General features: G+C 38.1%; 2 protein-coding genes across 11 annotated transcripts in view; both read left to right on the forward strand.

Annotated features, from left to right (window-relative positions):
- LOC102219293 (receptor-type tyrosine-protein phosphatase S-like) overlaps window positions 1-3,141 on the forward strand; it is a 95,140-nt gene extending 91,999 nt beyond the window's left edge. For all 6 annotated transcript variants that reach the window (XM_023336102.1, XM_023336099.1, XM_023336100.1 and 3 more), the window contains one exon: window positions 1,122-3,141. In XM_023336102.1, coding sequence (XP_023191870.1) covers window positions 1,122-1,190 — 69 coding nt within the window. In that variant the 3' untranslated portion in view covers window positions 1,191-3,141. The remainder of the gene's footprint in view (window positions 1-1,121) is intronic.
- A 4,030-nt stretch (window positions 3,142-7,171) lies between these two features.
- On the forward strand, window positions 7,172-18,400 carry LOC111608930 (GRAM domain-containing protein 2B-like). 5 transcript variants are annotated; one of them, XM_023335440.1, is made up of 13 exons: window positions 7,174-7,390; window positions 9,487-9,624; window positions 9,758-9,815; window positions 11,918-11,990; window positions 12,243-12,346; window positions 13,752-13,841; window positions 14,362-14,433; window positions 14,530-14,586; window positions 14,677-14,755; window positions 14,836-14,895; window positions 14,995-15,094; window positions 16,200-16,310; window positions 16,803-18,400. In XM_023335440.1, the coding sequence occupies exons 1-13, from the start codon at window positions 7,353-7,355 to the stop codon at window positions 16,816-16,818; spliced, it is 996 nt and encodes a 331-aa protein (XP_023191208.1). In that variant the 5' UTR covers window positions 7,174-7,352; the 3' UTR covers window positions 16,819-18,400. The 5 variants fall into 5 exon arrangements, with proteins under 5 accessions (XP_023191207.1, XP_023191206.1, XP_023191205.1 ...); XM_023335441.1 differs by having other exon boundaries at window positions 14,839-14,895; XM_023335439.1 differs by having other exon boundaries at window positions 7,172-7,390; window positions 14,530-14,755; window positions 16,200-16,319.
- Window positions 18,401-18,406: the final 6 nt, after the last annotated feature.

The following is an 18,406-nucleotide window of genomic DNA, read 5'->3' on the forward strand; positions in this document are numbered from 1 at the left end:
ACAATATTGTAAGTTTTTAAAGGTTTTCTTTCTGTTATTGCGACTGCCGATTTAAAAAGAAAAACAAATTAAAAGGAATTCACTCTTTATTTGCTAAATATACAATGAAAATAAAGCACAACTTCGAAAGCTAACTGGTACAAAATTCATGTTAAATTGCTTTAAAAACATCTTCTTCTCATGAAAAACATAAATAGATTTAACTAAAAACGGAGCATAGAATCAACAACTTGGACAACTATTTTCCACTCTATACATTTGCAGGAGAGCGAGGATTTCTCTGAGTCAAAATATGAATAAACTAGGCTTGGCTCAAGATCTTTGTGCTGTATGCAGCACTTTTTCGGTGTGGTTTGAAGTGCTCATTTGGAGTCGCATCTTTTTGTTGTGACCCCGGTTTAATCCATACTCAAAGCAGCAACGTAAAGTTTAACTATGTTGAGCAACTCCATCCTCAACAGTTTTAAAGCAGAAAAAGGGATTTTATTGAAAAAAATGATCTCAGCTGCTCCAGCTTTTGAAACACCAGTGCTGTCTTGGGAACGCTTTAGTGCAATAGGGTAGTACTGTGAAAAGTATTTTCCACTTAAAAGTGTTTTTCTATTGTGCCTTTTTTTGTCACACCTAACCTAGATAATGTGGGTAGATTTAAAAAAAAAAAAAAAAACGCTTCTTACAGATGATGATGTTATTTATGAATAGAACAAAACTAGATGGGCTCATCTAGTTTTAAGATGTTTTAGCCTGTGTCAGGTTGTCAGTCAGGTGATGTTTAGGTGATTTCTTGATTCTACAGATCTGGACTGCCTGTGGCTTGTTGGTAAATCACAGTTAAATAACAAGGGGTGCTTTTTCACATAGAGCTCAAATGTTTTTGATACCATGTTTTCTAATTAATAAATGACATAATGATTTGAAAACTACATTTTGTATGCTACTGCTTATTTCCTATCAAGAACTAATTGTATAAGAAGTCTGAAAATTAGAATACGAAATTATCAGTAATTATTGTTGGCATTAGGTGTGGGATTTTCAAATCAAACATACTTAAGAAACATAATAGACTTTAAAATAGTTTTTAATACACAGTTGTTTACTTGCTTTCTTTGTCTGTTCCTCAGGATGAGTACCAGTTCTGCTATCAGGCTGCTCTTGAGTACCTGGGTAGCTTTGACCACTATGCAACATAAGAGAGAAAAACACACAATCCACCTTTCTGCTTCAGCAAAACAACAAACGACATGAGAGATGGGGAGGGGTGGCCCAAAACGACAACATTCAACTATTCCTGGAAGCAAGATTTAAAGACCAATTCTGCACCGACTAGCGACAAAAACAGCAACAAGAGTTCTGCAGCCGAGCTCACCAGTGCTTTCCCTGCTGGGCGAAGAGACTATCCATGTGTAATCCATATACTTACCTCAGTGTTCCAGTGTGAAGGACGTATAAATACATGTGTTGTGGTCAGCTATCTCAAGTATGAACCAGTGAAATACAAAAGGTTTCTGAACAGGAGCTACGCTACTCTATGTGTGTAAAATACAAAAAGATCTAAGAGAAAAACATAAAAAAAACAGAGCCTGGATATTTGCTGCACCCTAAATGGGCTTTTTATCCTCAACTTTATATCTATTAGTTTGATGTACTAAAGGAGTAACAAGGTGAACATTTCTTTGTGTCTGTGAGTCGACTTCGCGGACGTCTACAGACCCATCAGCCCCGAGGACTTTGTGGAGACGTGGGTGGCGGCTCATTCACCAGATGCACAGTGCCAAGACAAAGCCGCGCAGCGCAAGCGAGAACTGTGGCCTATAAGGAGGCATGGCTCCTATTTGTTACCCAGCACAACGACAGACCAGTCAGAGAGAAGTCACGCCCCTTGTTCACCGGCCCCAGAGTCGTCAGCGCCCTGTTGAAGCTGACCTGGGGGGTCGCATTTAGAGCCCGTCGAGTCCAGAAGCGGGCTGGGACCTGTAACACGGTTCCTCATCAACAATAGATCCTGCTTGCTGTTTGCTATCGTCCGTGTTCATCGTCCATCTTTGCTCCCTCTTGAATGTCCGTCCCCCATTGTGTTGGTTCAGCAGTGGCTTAGTGAAAGAAATGCTTGCAAAAGAACTGAGCTCTATATTTCTCTCTCAGTTTGGTCTATTTTTCGTTCATATCTGCAGATTTTTCTGTGTTTTTGACGTTTTCCTTTGCCTTATGCAGACTTGATTTTTCTCTTTAACACGCTGCTTGACACTCATCCATTGGCTTCAAAGCTTCTGTTGTTAAACACCACATCTTATGTTAAGAACGAAAGCTTTGTCATGGTCATCTTCCTGCTCTAGTGTTTTCCTACTTGAATTTGCACTCCTTCGCAGTAAAATCATTCCTATATTTTTACTTGTTGAGCTTACCGCTAATGGAGGATAATGAAATATATTTTAAAAATGAGAACGCTTGAGGTACAGTGCCTTGCAAAAGTAAAAGAAAATAAATAAAATATTCATACCCCTTGAACTTTTTCATCTTTTCTCAAGTTTTGACCACAGACTTTAACATATTCATATGCATTTGAAATTTATGTGACAGAACAGTAAAACTTAGTGCAACATACAGTATGTGAAGGTTTATGGAAAACATACATGGTTTTTAAAACTTGTATGTTTCTCCCAACAGTGATCCAAGTGATAACAGTAGATGTTAATAAATACTGTGAAGATCACATTAGTGGGCTTCTCTCTCTCCACATTTATAAATTCCTCATTACAATAATCTGCATGTGTTTGGAATCATCCTGCCTGGGTTTTATTTATTTTTTATTTTTGGAGTGTGTTTTTTCACATCCAGAAGCTGAAATTTTTGCCTATTTGTCCTTACAAAATAGTTCAAAGTCAGCCGGATGGAAGGAGTCTGCAAATATCAACTTGCAAGCAGTGTTTACTTCCATCCATCTTTCTTTAAACTCTGTTTAAAAAAAAAAAGCATTTCCCACAGCATAACTCTGCCTCTACCATGTCTCATGATGGGATGGCAAGTGGTTGCAGTTTTAGCTTTAGGTTAGTTTAGTTTTAGTTGCGATGGTTTAGTTTTAGTTTTCTGCCACAAATGATGTTTTGCATGCTGGCTACAAATATAGGTTTCATCTTACTTTACGGTTTCAGCTGACATCATATAGAAATTTGTTATGTGATTTATTTTGACAAATCCTACTGCCAGCGGTTGAAATTTTCAAAGCCGACCATCATTTGCCTTCCACTTCTCACTTAATGCGCCACTTCCTGTTGCTCTATCACATAAAATGCCAATAAAATACATAAAAGTCTGAGATTGCAACAAAACAAAATGTGGGGAAATGACTTTTGCGAGGCACTGTACGTTTCCTGTCTCATTTCCAGTCCTTCACAGAAACCCTATATATTTTTCTGTCTCATTTATCCGTCTGTACAGAAGCTCCCAACTTCACCAGTCAATGTGAACTGCTCCGACTCCAGTGAAACGCCTGCGATATTGGTGTATCTTCGACCTAATTCAAACTATTATCCCAATTGGTCCTGTAGTGCTGAAAGAGCACGTTGAGGTCCCAATGTGAGGCCCTCTGCATTTGTACATACAGTCTGCCACTAGAGTCCCACGCAGCACCGTTCCAAACATCCGAGCACAGCGTGTTTAAAGTGGGACTGGATGTGATGTACTGCTTATCGTCGCTAAAAAGCCTTATTGTTCTCGCTCACTTTGTCGTATTTAATTCATATGGTTTTTAAAAAATATTTATTCTATTTTGTTATTTTCAATTTTTTTCTTTTAAAGACAACCGATAGAATTGTTCTTTTGTTTTTTTGTGTGGTTGTTTTATTTATTCTTTTTTTTTTGGAGTATGACGTTGTTACTTTTTGTTCTTTCCATTTTTTTAATGTTTTTTTTTTAATGATTTGCTTTGTATTGAGAACGTATGCCCTCTGTGCAGGGTGCTATTTGATACTAATTACTGATGTCTGATTAGTTATGGAGATGTACATTAGAGACAGAACTATCTAAAGTTTACAAGTGATGACCCCCACCTCGCCTGATTTGACCTCCTATATGTAGCTGCAGCAGCGATGCATTTAAAGGCATCGGAAAAGTTCGACATATAGATCAGAGTGAAATTCTCCTGATGTGCCGTTTGTGTTTAGTTTGCTTGAAAGCACAGAGTAGCGGGTGTATTTTCGACGGGGAATGGGTACGAATTGTCTAGCTACACACGTTACACACACACACACACACACACACAGCCTCAGAGCTTATTGTCTGAATCTGAACTTCTTCTCATATGAACTCTATGTGTGGTCCTGAAGTCTTGGCAATGTTTGAACATATATGAAATATGTTACTCCCTCGATTTCTAATGATTATTGTGTCAAGAGAAATATATAAACAGGCACACGCGAAACATATAATGAACGTGTGGAGGTCCAGCTCTGATGATGCCATACCCCTCACTAATGTACTTGTTCTTTCCTTTCAAACCATAGATGTAGATATTGTATCTTGAATTTGTATTAAAAAAGCAGGATGGTTGGATACACGGCATTCCTGTTGTTTCTCTGTGATTCATCCCTGCTCCACTAGATGGCGCCAACGTCAGCTGATGCAAAAATGGATTCCTGTCACTGAAAACAATCATTTAATAATTCCAGTTTCAACACGCTACATAAATAAATTTTAAAAAAGCTTTTCAGATAGTTTTGGTAAACAACAGTGTGTTTTATTCAGTTCTAAAACTAAAAAAAGAACAAGAAGCGCTCTAGGAACTGATTTAAATCTCTTGTTCTGCTGACAGCAGCACATTTTTTGTCTAAAATGTAGATTGTAGAGATGAACTCTTCAGAGATGCTAGCGATATGCTGGGGTGTGTTTCTTTCTTTTTCTGCAAGTCATTTGACTGTCTTAAAGGAATATAAGTCAATTTTTTGAGAAGATGTTATTTTATTACTTTTTAAACTGTTCCTTAAATTGATCTGAAATGGCACAAACAACATACTTGTTTCTAAGGATGTGCCATTTTTATTTTTTGACTCCTTATTAATATTTATAAAAGTGAATGAATTCCATTATGTTGCGATTTCACTTTGAAGTACTAGCTTTCAATTGTTTTGTTCTCCAAAAAGGCATTTTTCACCAGTCAAAGCATGCAGCTAAATCTAACACATTTACAGCTTTCTGCAACCACGCCTTGTTACTGATATGATAAGTTTATGTGTCTAGTGTGTTTTATAAAACTTTCATATCTCTGTTAACAGACAGAAAGCTTGTGGGCCTTTTTACAAAGGTTACCAAGTCACTGTCTGCTGTGTACAACATAAAGACAAAAGGGGAAGGGAGAATAAAATATTAAAAGCGGGAAAAAAGTGAGACCCATAAAATGTTTCAAACTGGACAAAAGTGATCACCAACCAATATATCTGAAATATAAAAATATGTTTAAATCAATCAAAAGTGAAATACAACATTTTAGAATTACAGTGTTTTATATTTTATTGTTTATTATGCTTTAGATTCATCTTTAGAATGGTCTTGATTTTTATAGTCTTTCCACTCATTTGTTTTCATCAGACGCATTGAACAGCAGAGAACAGATCACAACATCACTTCCTTCAACTTGGACAGAAAATTTGAGTCTTTGCAGTGGCTTCTGGGAAACGTCTGAACCTAAATCTAAACAGATTGTGGAACATTTTTATATATAAAAGTTTAGAATCACTGTGTTTCTGTATTGTTTTAATTAAGTTGAGAATTTGAATTTAGTATATAACATGTCTGCATACGTATTGGAAAAATTTAATATTTAAATGACAAAATCCTAATTGCTTTTAATAAATTCAGTAGATTTTACATAGATATCTATTTAAGTCTTATACATTACAAATACTTACTCAGTCCACACAATTAAAAAAGACAAGAGTGTATTTCACTAGTTTCTACTGGTTAAACTTGATCTAAGTGTAGTTATAATCCTAAAAAGCTAAAAGTGTGTATTAATCTGTTAATAAAGCTGTTTTCTCAGTACAGTAGTTTTTGAGACCTCACCGGATCAGACTTCTCCCTCTCCAGTCAACCATGAAGAACCAGGAACTTTCTTTCCAATACTTGTTGAGTCACATGACACAGAAGGATCTCTGAGGAAAATGTTATATTTTCACCAGCTGCTATAGTCTGTTTAAAAAAAAAGAAACGTTTTATATCTCCTTATTTTTGCTCAATTCAAAAAGATAACATAGTAAGTCATAAAAATACGTGTTTTTTGGCACACAGGTCATTCTTCAAGAGGTTACGCTGCTTTTTATGGTTATGTCAAGTCCTTGTTTCTGATACTGACAACACGTTATTTGCTTAAATAATATAATGGAAGAAAACTTCGAGATAACCTTTAAACCTGAAGAATTATTCATCAGAATCACATTACATCATTGGGGGAAAAAAAGGAAACAAATTCACAGAAAGCTGCAGCATTTTGCACAGTAATGTGCTCTTGAACCGAAAGAGTTTTTACTTGTTGAAGGTGAAACTTTCAGTTTCACCTTCCTGACTCAGCTCCATTATTTAACACACTCTTCTGTAAAACTCATGTGTAAGGATTATTAGACAACAGGCAGGTGCAGTGGAGCCACGGGAACTTTGGAGCTTTTCCTCGAACTTCAAATCAGAGCAAATACAATTAATCACGATCAGTTGATCAGTGACAAGGAGTGTAATCTTTTATTACCTGCGTGAGCATGACACACCCGTGATCCAAGCAGAGGTGTTCCTAAGAATGAACTCAACTGAACTCTGCACGTTTTTTTCTTCTATTTTTTTTTTTTACTTCACACAAGATGCAGAGGAAAGATTAAATATGCTCACACACACTCTTGTTATGTGACTAGACACTGCGGGGAGAAACAGTATTTTTATTTCCTGCTTTCTGCTTTGTTTAGCCGCTTCGTCGACGGGATATGGATCACTCTGATCCCTATCTGCGCAGGCCGAACAGGTTAAAAGGCTCGTGCGTGACTTGTCATGTGACGGTTCGCTGCGATCTCCACGTACCTTCTCTGAATGTACGTGTGTAACAGGCCACGCCCACCGTCACAGGTTTTACCTTCGCAGGCGTCCTCTGATTGGCTCATTTGAAGCGGCGCCTCCTCCCCACCTGTATCAATTGAACAAGTGGGCGGTCTCTCTTTCTGTCTCACCTGCCTATTTCCAAGCGATTCCCAGGAAAAAGAAAACAATGGACCACCAGGCGCTGAGAGCTAATGAGTCTGCGCTGAAGTGAGAACATTTCGCATTGTCGTGTTATTGGTGACTGATTACTTGTGTGGAAGTTGGGGAGGTCTGCATTTGTCATGACTCAGAAAAGCAGGAAACTCTCAGTGGGCAGTTCGTGAGTATTTCTCGTTTATTATTATTATTTTTAAATTAATTAAATGTGAACTGTACTTGTTGTATTGCTGCCAGGCTTTCGCGAGGCTTCTCGCCTTTTCGTACGTCCATCTTTTATAATGATAAATTGGTCCTTGGTGGTGGCTGATATGTGACCAGACTCTGCGTTGCTTGGTTTTCAAAATGAAACCAGCCTCCAGGGATCCCTGCTGTTGCCCAGCGACAGCAGAAAGACTAGCAATAACTCAGAGATGCAGTGCCGCAGAAGCACGCATACTTCTCGGACTTCATCGCATTTTGTCACATTACCACTTCAAGCTTCAGTCTATTTACAGGGATTTTATGGGATATACAGACCAACTCAAAGTTCTGCGAAGGTGGAAGATAAAAAGACAGTCGTTCAGTCGTTTATTTACATATAAAAATCTAAAAAGCAGCTGACATTCTTTTGAGTTGCACTTCTACCGGCTTTTAGAGACTGACATCTTCGCTCATTCTTCTTTGCTAAGAAGCTCAGATTGGATGAGCTACTTTGGGTTGAGCATTGCATTTTCAATCTACTGATTTAGGTCTGGACTTTGACTAGGCCATCCTAGCATAAGACTACGTTTTCCCATTCCCAGCCATTTTGCTGTGGCTCTTTTTGGGTTGTGGTTCTGCTGGAAGGTGGACCTCTGCTCAGCTTGATGCTGCAAGCACATTTGTTTCATAGTTTGCAGCTCGATGCTGCAAGCACATTTGTTTCATAGTTTGCAGCTCGATGCTGCAAGCACATTTGTTTCATAGTTTGCAGCTCGATGCTGCAAGCACATTTGTTTCATAGTTTGCAGTCTTCATTTGACATTTGCTGTAGGCCAAAAAGTGCTTGAAATATTTTTTTTCTTTGCTCCTAGCTTCACCGAATACATGGCTAATAGTTGACAGAAATTCTCACCTTACGCCGTGAAACTCTGCAGCTCCTCCACGGTTGCAACAGCAGGCACACTCGAATTTGTAACAGCATCAGCAGCAAATGTTGTAACTTGGTATATTGCTTTGTAAACTAATTTTGCTTTAAATTCTCCACAACTTCCACATCTTCACAATGCAGGTTGTTCATTGATTTGCTGAAACAAACCTGTGAGGGATTCACAGAACAGCTGAAGTTAAATTATAAACAGATGAACTCTATTTAAATGGTAAATGGACTGAACTTATATAGCGCTTTTCCAGTCATTTTTGACCACTCAAAGCGCTTTACACTAGAGTCACATTCACCCAGTTGCACTCACAAACACACACACATTTATACACCGATATGCAGATCGGTAGGCAATTTGGGGTTAAGTGCCTTGCCCAGAGGCACATCGACATGTGGCAGGAGGAAGTTGGAATCGAACCTACAACCTTCCGATCGCAAGACAACTACTCTACCATAGAGACACAGTCGCCCTTTTAGGTATTATATATGGGTATGAGAGTAAAGTGGAGTCAATACTAATGCAAGTCACACATTTCACTATTATTATTATTTAAACGGTATGTACAGTACTCTATTACTTCGTGTCCACCGATATTCCCTCTTTTGTGTTGGTCTGTCAGATAGAATCCCAATATAATAATTGGAATTATAAGTGGTGAAATATGAAGAAAAAAAAAAATCAAAGGGTGTAAGTAGCTTTGCTCAGGGCTGTAAATTCGCTGCTGTGGTACTTCAAACACCTGCTTTGAAGAGTGGCGTTACCGACAGGCGCATTATACTGGATTCATAAAAATGAACAACTCTTCTTGTGCCTGTTTGCTGTTCATCCATGCCTCCTGTAGAGCCGAACACGACTCTTTGTTGATGCTTTACACGCTATTTGTGTAAAACAAGCCAAATTCCTGTTTCTGTCTGAGACAGAACGATGCAGCTGAGGGTTTAATGAAATGATGTTTGCTGTCAGCACACTGGAGCCGCTTTGATCCGCGCTGACGCCTCTAAAAATGCTTGCGCCTCCACTCGTGTTCCCATTAGCGATTTCATTTCTTTACCTTGTTTCGCATCGATCTGAGCCGTGCGAGGCTCATTTAAAAAGCTGGATCGTCCCTTTTTTGACGTTTTTCCTCCTGGATTAGAATCGTGGATGAGCTCTCCCCTCTTCTCACGAGAAGAGGCAACAAGAAGAAGTGCAGCCGGAGCCAGAGCCTGAATTTGGGGAATGTCAAACAGCAGCAGGGCAGGTGGCTAAATCAGAGCTTCAGAATGAGCAACAGGTACTGCGCACAACGCACCCAACACCACACAGACATCTGGAAAAGCTCCAGTTGAGAGAAAACATCACACTTATTCTGAGATTGTGCCGTGATACCGTCCGTCCAAATGAAACAAAACCGTTTGTGACTTCAGGGACCAGACCACAGCAGGAGATTATCTTAGCAGATCGGATGAGCTCGCCATCACTCATGTAAGTCAGATTCGTACTTTCTTATCGTCTCGGTGTGTTGTTTCCTTTTTCTTTACATGTGAAGTAAATATGCAAACTGACAGCATCCCCTTTTTAAAGCCATAAAGAGTTATTACCCAGATATGTAGCTTGAATTGAGATTTACACTTTGTCATATCTGTGAAAGCTCGTATTGTCAAGAAATGGAAAAACATTTCAAATGTTAAGATTTTCCATCACATGTTAGGCCCAGTTATTTTATGTTTTGTCTCAATGCAACCTTTATCTTCCAACATTTTCTGTTGGGATTTTATTTGACAGAGCAACACAAAGTATATCATAATATTTTAAGGCATTAAAACTTCTCATCGGTCTGAAACCTGAACAGGAAATCTTTTAGTTATCAGGCCAGAACATAATTGCGTCCTACGTAGAGAGGAATCAGATATTATAATCAGATAATATTCTATAGTTTAAAAAATACATTCATTTTTCAAATTACAATATTGACAAAATTGAAGTAATGTATTGGATTGTAGGAAATATTATAATATTGAATTTTTTTAAATGTATAAATTTACCCTGATGCCTTTTTGATATTCCTTTAAAGATGACTGTACTTGAAGTAGGTGATTTTGAAGTCTGCAAAAAAAACAAATGAAATACAACAAATGCTAAATTGATATATGACATTATAATATAACTGCAAGAAGTATTTATGAAAAGGGCTCAGTTACTGAAACCAAAAACAAATTCTCACATTATATTGCCATCACTAAAAGACCCTGTATGTGAGTTTAACTTTAGGCAGAATGCATTTTGCAAATTTGATTGACTTTCTTTATGGTTGCTCATGCATTCATCCCATTTTAAATGTCATGGGGGTTTTTTTTGCACAGATTTGTTGTGTCGGTGAGTCTTGTAAACCCCACTGAGTAGCAAACGATCCTTTTCCCTCCATTTCCCTTTTTTGCACTAACTGATGCTTGCAGGTGGGAGTAGCTCTGAAAAAGCCGACGCTTCAGTAGTTTGCCAATCTGGAAAATTCAGAGATTAATTGAGCATCGACAACGACTTTAATTAGACCGTCTTTGCTGCTCGCTGGTATAGGAGACGATGTGAAGCAGTTTCCAAACAAGATGAACCCCATTTTCTGAAAAATGCTTTAGAAGCGGGACATTTTGAAGCCTTGCTTTCATGGCATGACATCCCTGGAATGCGCATCAGTACCATAGGATCTAGAAAGAAAGAAAAATGTGCACAGGAACAGCTTCAAAGATACCGGCACGTGGTCCCACATGTTTTAGATACACCTGCTCCAACACACCTGTGCCAATTGAATAAATGACCTCAATCAGATGCCATCAAGTGGTGCAGAGGCTTGTTAGTTACTCAGTAACTAATAGAAGGGAACTAATGTTAGTCATCATTATTTGTTCGTTCTGAAGTCAAATATTAGACCAGGTGTTTAACATCTATAAACGTCCTTAAAGGTTTCAAAAATCTTACCTGGATTAAAAAGAATATAGTCACGTCATTCACAAAAGTTGGAACTAAATTGAATAGTTCTAAAGTTCCTATTTCTTAAAAAAAAAAAAAAAAAAACATAGAAAAACAAATAAAATGAATAGCTGAATTGAATTTGGATCTTAAATGGTTGACTTCAAATTTTCATACATGGTATTAATGTCAAAATATAAGAAGTAAATAATGACACAGGAGGAAAAAAGGCACTATATTTACCCAGTGTATGCTTAATCTAATAGGAATAAAAATGGGAGTGTTCTTCCATAATTTTATTCTTAAAATTATATAATTTTAAGAATATGTTACGTATTTTAGACAAGCCTCGCTTTAGTTTAACTTAACTGATTTTGTCCGTCTGCAGCAGGCTGCTACATTTGCTGCGTGAAAACGATAAAAGAAAATTATTTTTATTATCTGCTAATGCCAGGTAATTCCTCAGGTGTTGGCAGTAATCTCAAATGTGTGTTACTTCTCAAGTTTAAAAGACCAAGTATTTGTTACTTCCGATGCAAGTCCAACATAAAGCCCACTTTGTGTCGAAAAGTTAAACTGCTCACCATCCACACATCTGAACAGTTGTTTGTGTTCCTCCGCAGTGCTACATAAAGTACAATAAAACCTTCCACAAACTGTTTCAAGAGATCCCCGAGGAGGAGAGGCTGACACACAGTGAGTGTTCCCGCAATCAAAAGTCTGTTGGCTCATTTACGGCGATTGATTATGGAAATGACTTTCCATCCCGACTTTTGTTCCAATTATCTCCGCTGTCTTACTTTTCCAATCGCTGGGCCTCCGAATGGGTTCGATTGCCAAATGTTCTGCGGAGGACGCAGAGCCGCAAGCGCCTGGCGTGGATAAATGATTCAGCAGATGTGCTCATGTTTCCCCGCTGACCTCTTTTATGCGCTTTTGTTGTTGCAGCGTTTACCTGTTCCTTGCAGAGGGAGGTCCTGTATCACGGAAAACTCTTTGTTTCGGAGAACAACGTGTGCTTCTACTCATCTGTGCTGCTGAAAGAGACCAAGGTAACTGACTTTGGTGCATTTTTGACGTGAAACATGAACGTCAGAGAAAAGTCAAAAATGTCACTAAAAGCCAAATAAGTTTCACGTACAAACCCGGTCAGTAAATTAGAATCTTATTGACAATTCCATTTATTTCATTAGATATGTTCACTGAGTGAAACACATTTATTATATAGATTAATTACACACAGACTGAGGTTGTCAAGCTTCTGTTTCTGCCAACTTTGATGATTTTGCACTTGCAGCGACTGAAAACATAATGTTTATGATTAGAATATTACATCAGACCAATAAAAAACATGTGTAATACAGATGGACATAACTGAAAGTGTGTTTAATACCCTACTTATAATTTGTTATTTTCAAAAGGTACGTTTAATCTGACAAATTAGATTTATGGGGAAGAAAATTCTAATTTAATGAACATGAAATTATGTTCTCATTTACTGGAAGTAGAGCATTTCAGGTTTTTAAGGAAGTCTCCAACTTTAGCTTTATTCGTCCACAGAATTCACTTTCGTCTTGTGTAGTCGGACATTCCAGCATAAAAGTTCAGTTTTTTCTCCTCTTTTTATCATGTGGAGGCGACGCCTGTGATGTGTGAAATTGTGTTTGCACTGCTCTGCTGTTGGAGTTTTTGTGGAAAATGAAATTTGTTGTACAAATAAAATCGGGGGGAAATGCAGCAGTTTTTCCCCGATTTTAGGAAGGTTTTAAAGTAGCCTAGCTAAAGTTGGAATCAAAACTAATTGATGCTTCAATTTAAAACAAATGACATGCTTGAAAAAGAAGAGAAGATGATTCCTCTGGAGTGACCAAAATAATTGGTGACAGTTGTCAAATATTTGACACACGAGATGCAACCAGTTACTAGGTTTTGGGCTCAATTAGCGTTTCACTTTTTTCACAAGTTGGTTTAGATAGCTTTTTTTAAGAATCATCATTCTTAAAAATTATGTTTTTACTCAGCTCATCATTGTCTCATATTAATATTGGTTGAAAAACAGAAGAGGTTTGTAAGCGGTCAAATCCTTTTTGTAACTCTTTCGCCATCTTCAGTGGGTATAAATTCCGATTAGCTGGAAACTAAAGCTAACAGGTAGAGGAGCTAAGACCAAAGTGAGCTTCTACTTTCCTAAAGCAACAACAAACTAAGAAAAACAAACAACAGATCTACTTCAGGGTATTGAATGCCATTTTGTGAACCTTTTAAACTTCACTTCCATCCTTCCAAAAAATCGCTGTGTGATGATATTTCAGGGCTTTTCCAAGAGAATCCAAACAACAAAAGCCTTTTTCTATTTTATCTGAAGGTGTTTCGGCTTCCTGGGTAAATATATCAGTTAGGTACATGACTCAAATGTAACCTAGCGTCCAGAACTGACCTGCTCTTTTCTTTTTACAGGTGGTGATTGCCATTTCCAGTGTGAAGGAGATAAAGAAACATAACCCAACCCTGTCTGTGCTGTCTGTGCTAACATCCAGCGGAGAGAAGGTCAGGCTCCGCTCACACTTTTTAGAACGGCACAGTGTTTGGTATTCCATGCAGATCACTTCGGGGCCTGCAGAGGAAAAATGTAAAGTCATCTGAGCAAAAGCAGCATTGTTATTGTGAAGCTCAAACGATGTATTCCAGAGATGGAAACCGATAAAGTTGTAAATTATTGGGACTTCAATGCCGTTTATAATTAGCGATGAAAGCCATTCGGTATGTTTAACAGAACATCTATGAGTTGTTTTGTGCAGTTTGAGCTTGAGATGTTAGTAGGCGAGACATGTTTCCTCCAATTCATACCGAATGTCAGGAATTGAAATTTATGGCCTGACTCCGTTATCTCCCTCAGTTTTGGCTCCAGCTAATAAAAAAAAATCTATGAAAATCAAACATTGAAAGAGTAGTGGGGAAGAAATGAAGATAGAAATTAACCCTATTTCTGCAGAGCAAACCCTTCGCCATGCTTTGGCCCAGATTTAACCCTTTCTTTTGTCTCTCCCCCCCCCCCCCCCTCTTTCAGTATTTGTTTGCATCAGTGAGGAACTATAGTGTCTGTTGCAAACTCCTTCAAAGCCTCTGCTGTCAGCCTCAGGTAAACGCAATGTTCTCCCATTTGGTGAGCAAAAACAAACTTCAGATTTTTAACACAGGTTTTGTTGTTGTTGTTGTTTTTTAATGGCTGCATTAGGAGAGCAGCCCAAGCAGCAGCCCTTACCTGTCCTCTGCAGAGTTTGAGCATGACGCAGTGAGTCTGCGTCTCAAGAGACTTTTAGGCAGCAAGAATCCAGAAGCAAAAGAAAATGATTCTCAGCATCCACATATCCCTTGTCTCCAGGCCTCCAGCCTTTCCAGTTTAGAGGACAGTTTCGAGAACGTTGTTCTCAGTGACAGCATTTCTCCGATCGACGGTGGAGGTAAAGATGCCGATCTGACCTGCAATAGGAAGCATCTCAGCATCGCTGCAGCATATAACAACGCATTTGTGTCTCCTCAGCAGCTGACGGCACATGCAAGTCCGCACAGGGAGGCGGTTTTACAAATGAAACTGACAGAGGTGACAAAACCAGAGTAATCACTCCTTACTCATTAATGTGTTGACATTTTTATTGATCCTTTCGCTTCTGTTTCTTTTTTGTTATTTTGTTTTTTTTAGCTGGGTCATGGATTTGGAGGTTCCTTGAGAAAGTTACACTTTTATTGTTCTTCAGAGAAGTTCTGAGTCTAAGAGTTGTCTTCCACATCTTCCTGGTCCTGTGAGTAACCCTGCACAAGTCTGCTAAAGCTGAGCCAAACTTTCTTGGTTTGTTTAAAAGTGATTGGTCTCCTGGCTCCTCGCCTGGTTGTCTGAATCTGTTCAGTTCAGTCCATGTCCAACTGCTTTACTGCGGTAAAATAAAACCCAGATCCTTTCTAGCTGAATGCAAATAAAGAGATTGAAAATCTTTAACTCGTGGGTTGATGCTGTCACAATTTAGTCAGCAGATAATTTAAGTACTACAGCCATTTGCATGTAATGAATTAGCTGAAATACTCATTTCATTCACAAACTTCAATGTAGGATTTTATGTTGGACACAAAGTAACAGCACACAATTGGGAAGTTAGTCATTCAAACTAAGTGATGTTTGAAGGTGATGTTAAATTGTATTTAAGGTTATCCAGAGTAATGGGGGCGGAAAAGATATTTATGCAAGACTTAGATTTATATAAAAAATTGAAAACCATGTGTCCATTCCTGCTATTTCAGTCTTGCACTGCTTTGTTTTCATCTATAACCTAAAGGCCTAATAAAATGCAACATGTCAGATCAAAGGGTATAAATACTTTTCCGCCTCCATCAGCTAAAGGTCCTTTGCTAACTACTGCACATTTCTAAGTGTGCATCAAATCAGACATTTGGCCTTTTAACTAAAGGAGTTCAGTTCTTCCGTAAGAACAAACTTTAGATACTTTAATCACAGAGGACAGTGATGTGATTGAGGCTTTATAATGTGGGCGGCTCACTTCTTGCGCTCTAGCAGAAAACAATCTTTTGCTATATGCTGGACAACGTTTTGAGCTTAGAAATGTTAAAACATACACACCCGTGCTGGCATGTCCACTTACTGAACGCGCTGAAGTGAAGAAAGCTATGACACCATTGTGATGGCGCTGATAATAATGTCACATGATTTTCACTTATGCGCCACAAAGATAGATGTAACTGATATCTTATTGTTAGTAAAATCAGCACTCTATGATCTCCCACCTTTAACCCTGAGAGTGAAAGCACTACTTGGGTTTGTGGCCTGCAGAATGCGAGGCTTGCATTCATGCAATGCCTTCTTTTTTTATTATTATTTGTTTGTTTTCCTTGCAGAATGTTGTTGCTGCTCTTGGTGTCCGGCTACATCGGGCTGAGGATCACCGCTCTGGAAGAGCAGCTGAGCTCTCTAGGAGCCCTGGCCGATCTGTCTTCGCACTACGCAGAGTGAGTAAAGTAAGAAAGAAAGAAACACATGGTGGAAGTCGGTTGGGGAGTGTGTGTGGGAGAAAAGTGAGACTTCTCAAACCGGTTTTCAAACAATTAGCTACTGCTGATCGCAGTAAGATAGAGGAGCAGTGGCCCTAGTTGTTCGTGGCAGGAGTCAAAAGAAAAGCGACTGCATTCCAGAGTTACACACACCAGGATGTATCGTCTGTATTTTTATGCTGAAACAACAGGGAGGAATTTAAAACATGTTTAAATCTCAACAGTGAATCTTGTCTCAGAACATCCACTTTTGCTTTTGCCAGAGTTCGATTTTAAGTCAGATTTTAGTAATAAAATGTTACTTCATTAAATGAAATCAAACAATTTAAAAAGCTACAATATAACCAACTTTCATTAAATTGCTTGTAAGTGTTTTGATTAGGCTAAACATTAATTTCACTTGTCTAACTTCAGCTCATTTTTCTTCCTCGTCTTTTTTTTCCCCACCAGGTACCAGGAAACATAAACACCTGTAACAAAGGCATCTCGACAATAACACATACTGACTTTAATAATGTATATTTAAATGGAACATGCATTTTATTTTTTCAGTATTGCACACAAATACTTTTCACAACAGAAAGCAAACTCCTGTTTAAAGTTGATGTTCTACAGCTAATCTTAAAGGTACTTCTGGGTTCTCTAAAACCCAGAAGTACATGGGTTGGCTGTCTGTTTCAGTGTACCAAAGGTTTCTAAAGGTTACCTCCACAAATTTCTGTCATACAGTTGCTAAAATCAACCTCGTACTTCTACCAACCCAATCCTTGAAATGTGTGGAATATACTGGAGTTCTGATAAGTGTGATCTTGGCTTCATTAAGACCCAAAGCGTTTAAAGGTGCATTATTCACAACAGACAATATTTCCTTTTATTTAACTGACAGACTTAGCACAGTTTTGACAGGAGTAACTTAGTGCTGCCCTTCCCCCACTTGTTGTTGTACTGGGGCTAAAAGATGGTGCTTTTATCAAGGTGTGCGGTTTGTAAAAATGCAGTTGGGAAATTAACAATAAATCAGTCGACAGGCAGATGCCAAAGGTACTAAACTAGCTTATATCAGTGAGGTGTAGTTAATAGTTCACTTCTATAACTGCAGAAGTGCATAGTAGTCGAATGAGATTAATGATGACTAATCTCATTGAACTACTTAACAGGTCTTTGCTTAAATCTATTAAAAATAATGTTATGCATATATTATAACTCTAGAATTGCTATTTTAATGGCTATGTTTGTTCCACCAAATAGATCATATTTCACTTTTATATTTGGTGTTTGTTTTTCTTTAAAGTGAATACTATAAAACTATATCAGTTTTACTCAAGTTGGCGGTGTGTGTAGGAATCGGAAACTGGGCCATGCCTAACTAGTCTGCATGTGAGCATCAGAAAGCTGGAAACAACTAGCGCACCTTGGCAGTGATTTTTTTAAATTTTTTTATGTTGCTTGGACCAGCTATTTTTGAAAATCGAAGAGCAGACTCGGTCTAACTCAGCCGAAATATAAACTCGCTAGGTTTTTATTTTTAAGCCCCACATACAATGGTGTTGTTCTTTATTGCGCCTTTCGAATTGATGAACTTCAGCCTGTTAATGACAACTTCTGACCACCAGAGGGCAGTAAGCCACTACAGATTTATTAAAGCCAGAGTAGCAATGGCGTCCGATTTTGCTTTAGCGACGTTACCCCCCAAAAATAATTAATACGTGGAAACCAAAACCATATTAAGATTCTTTAAACATTAATATAAAAAGGGTCACATTTTAGGTTTTGATTTACTGTTGGCAAATTGTTTTTCACAATTGAAGAATTTTCTGGCACCAATTGTGTAAAATATGTACTCTACAGTCTACAGTATGAATTTAATGCATAATTTAAAGCTGATTTTTTTTAACTGAAACTTACCGTTTTTACAAGAATCCCTAACATTTTCATTCATTACTTCCAACACGGCAGCAGTCTTAAATGTACAAATATTTGCCTGCCTTTGTGACTGCATAGTGGAGTAATTGTTAATTTATGGACTGTAAGTAATAATAATAAAAAAAAATCAC

The sequence above is a fragment of the Xiphophorus maculatus genome, chromosome 6, assembly GCF_002775205.1.
Source record: "Xiphophorus maculatus strain JP 163 A chromosome 6, X_maculatus-5.0-male, whole genome shotgun sequence".
Lineage (NCBI taxonomy): Eukaryota > Metazoa > Chordata > Actinopteri > Cyprinodontiformes > Poeciliidae > Xiphophorus > Xiphophorus maculatus.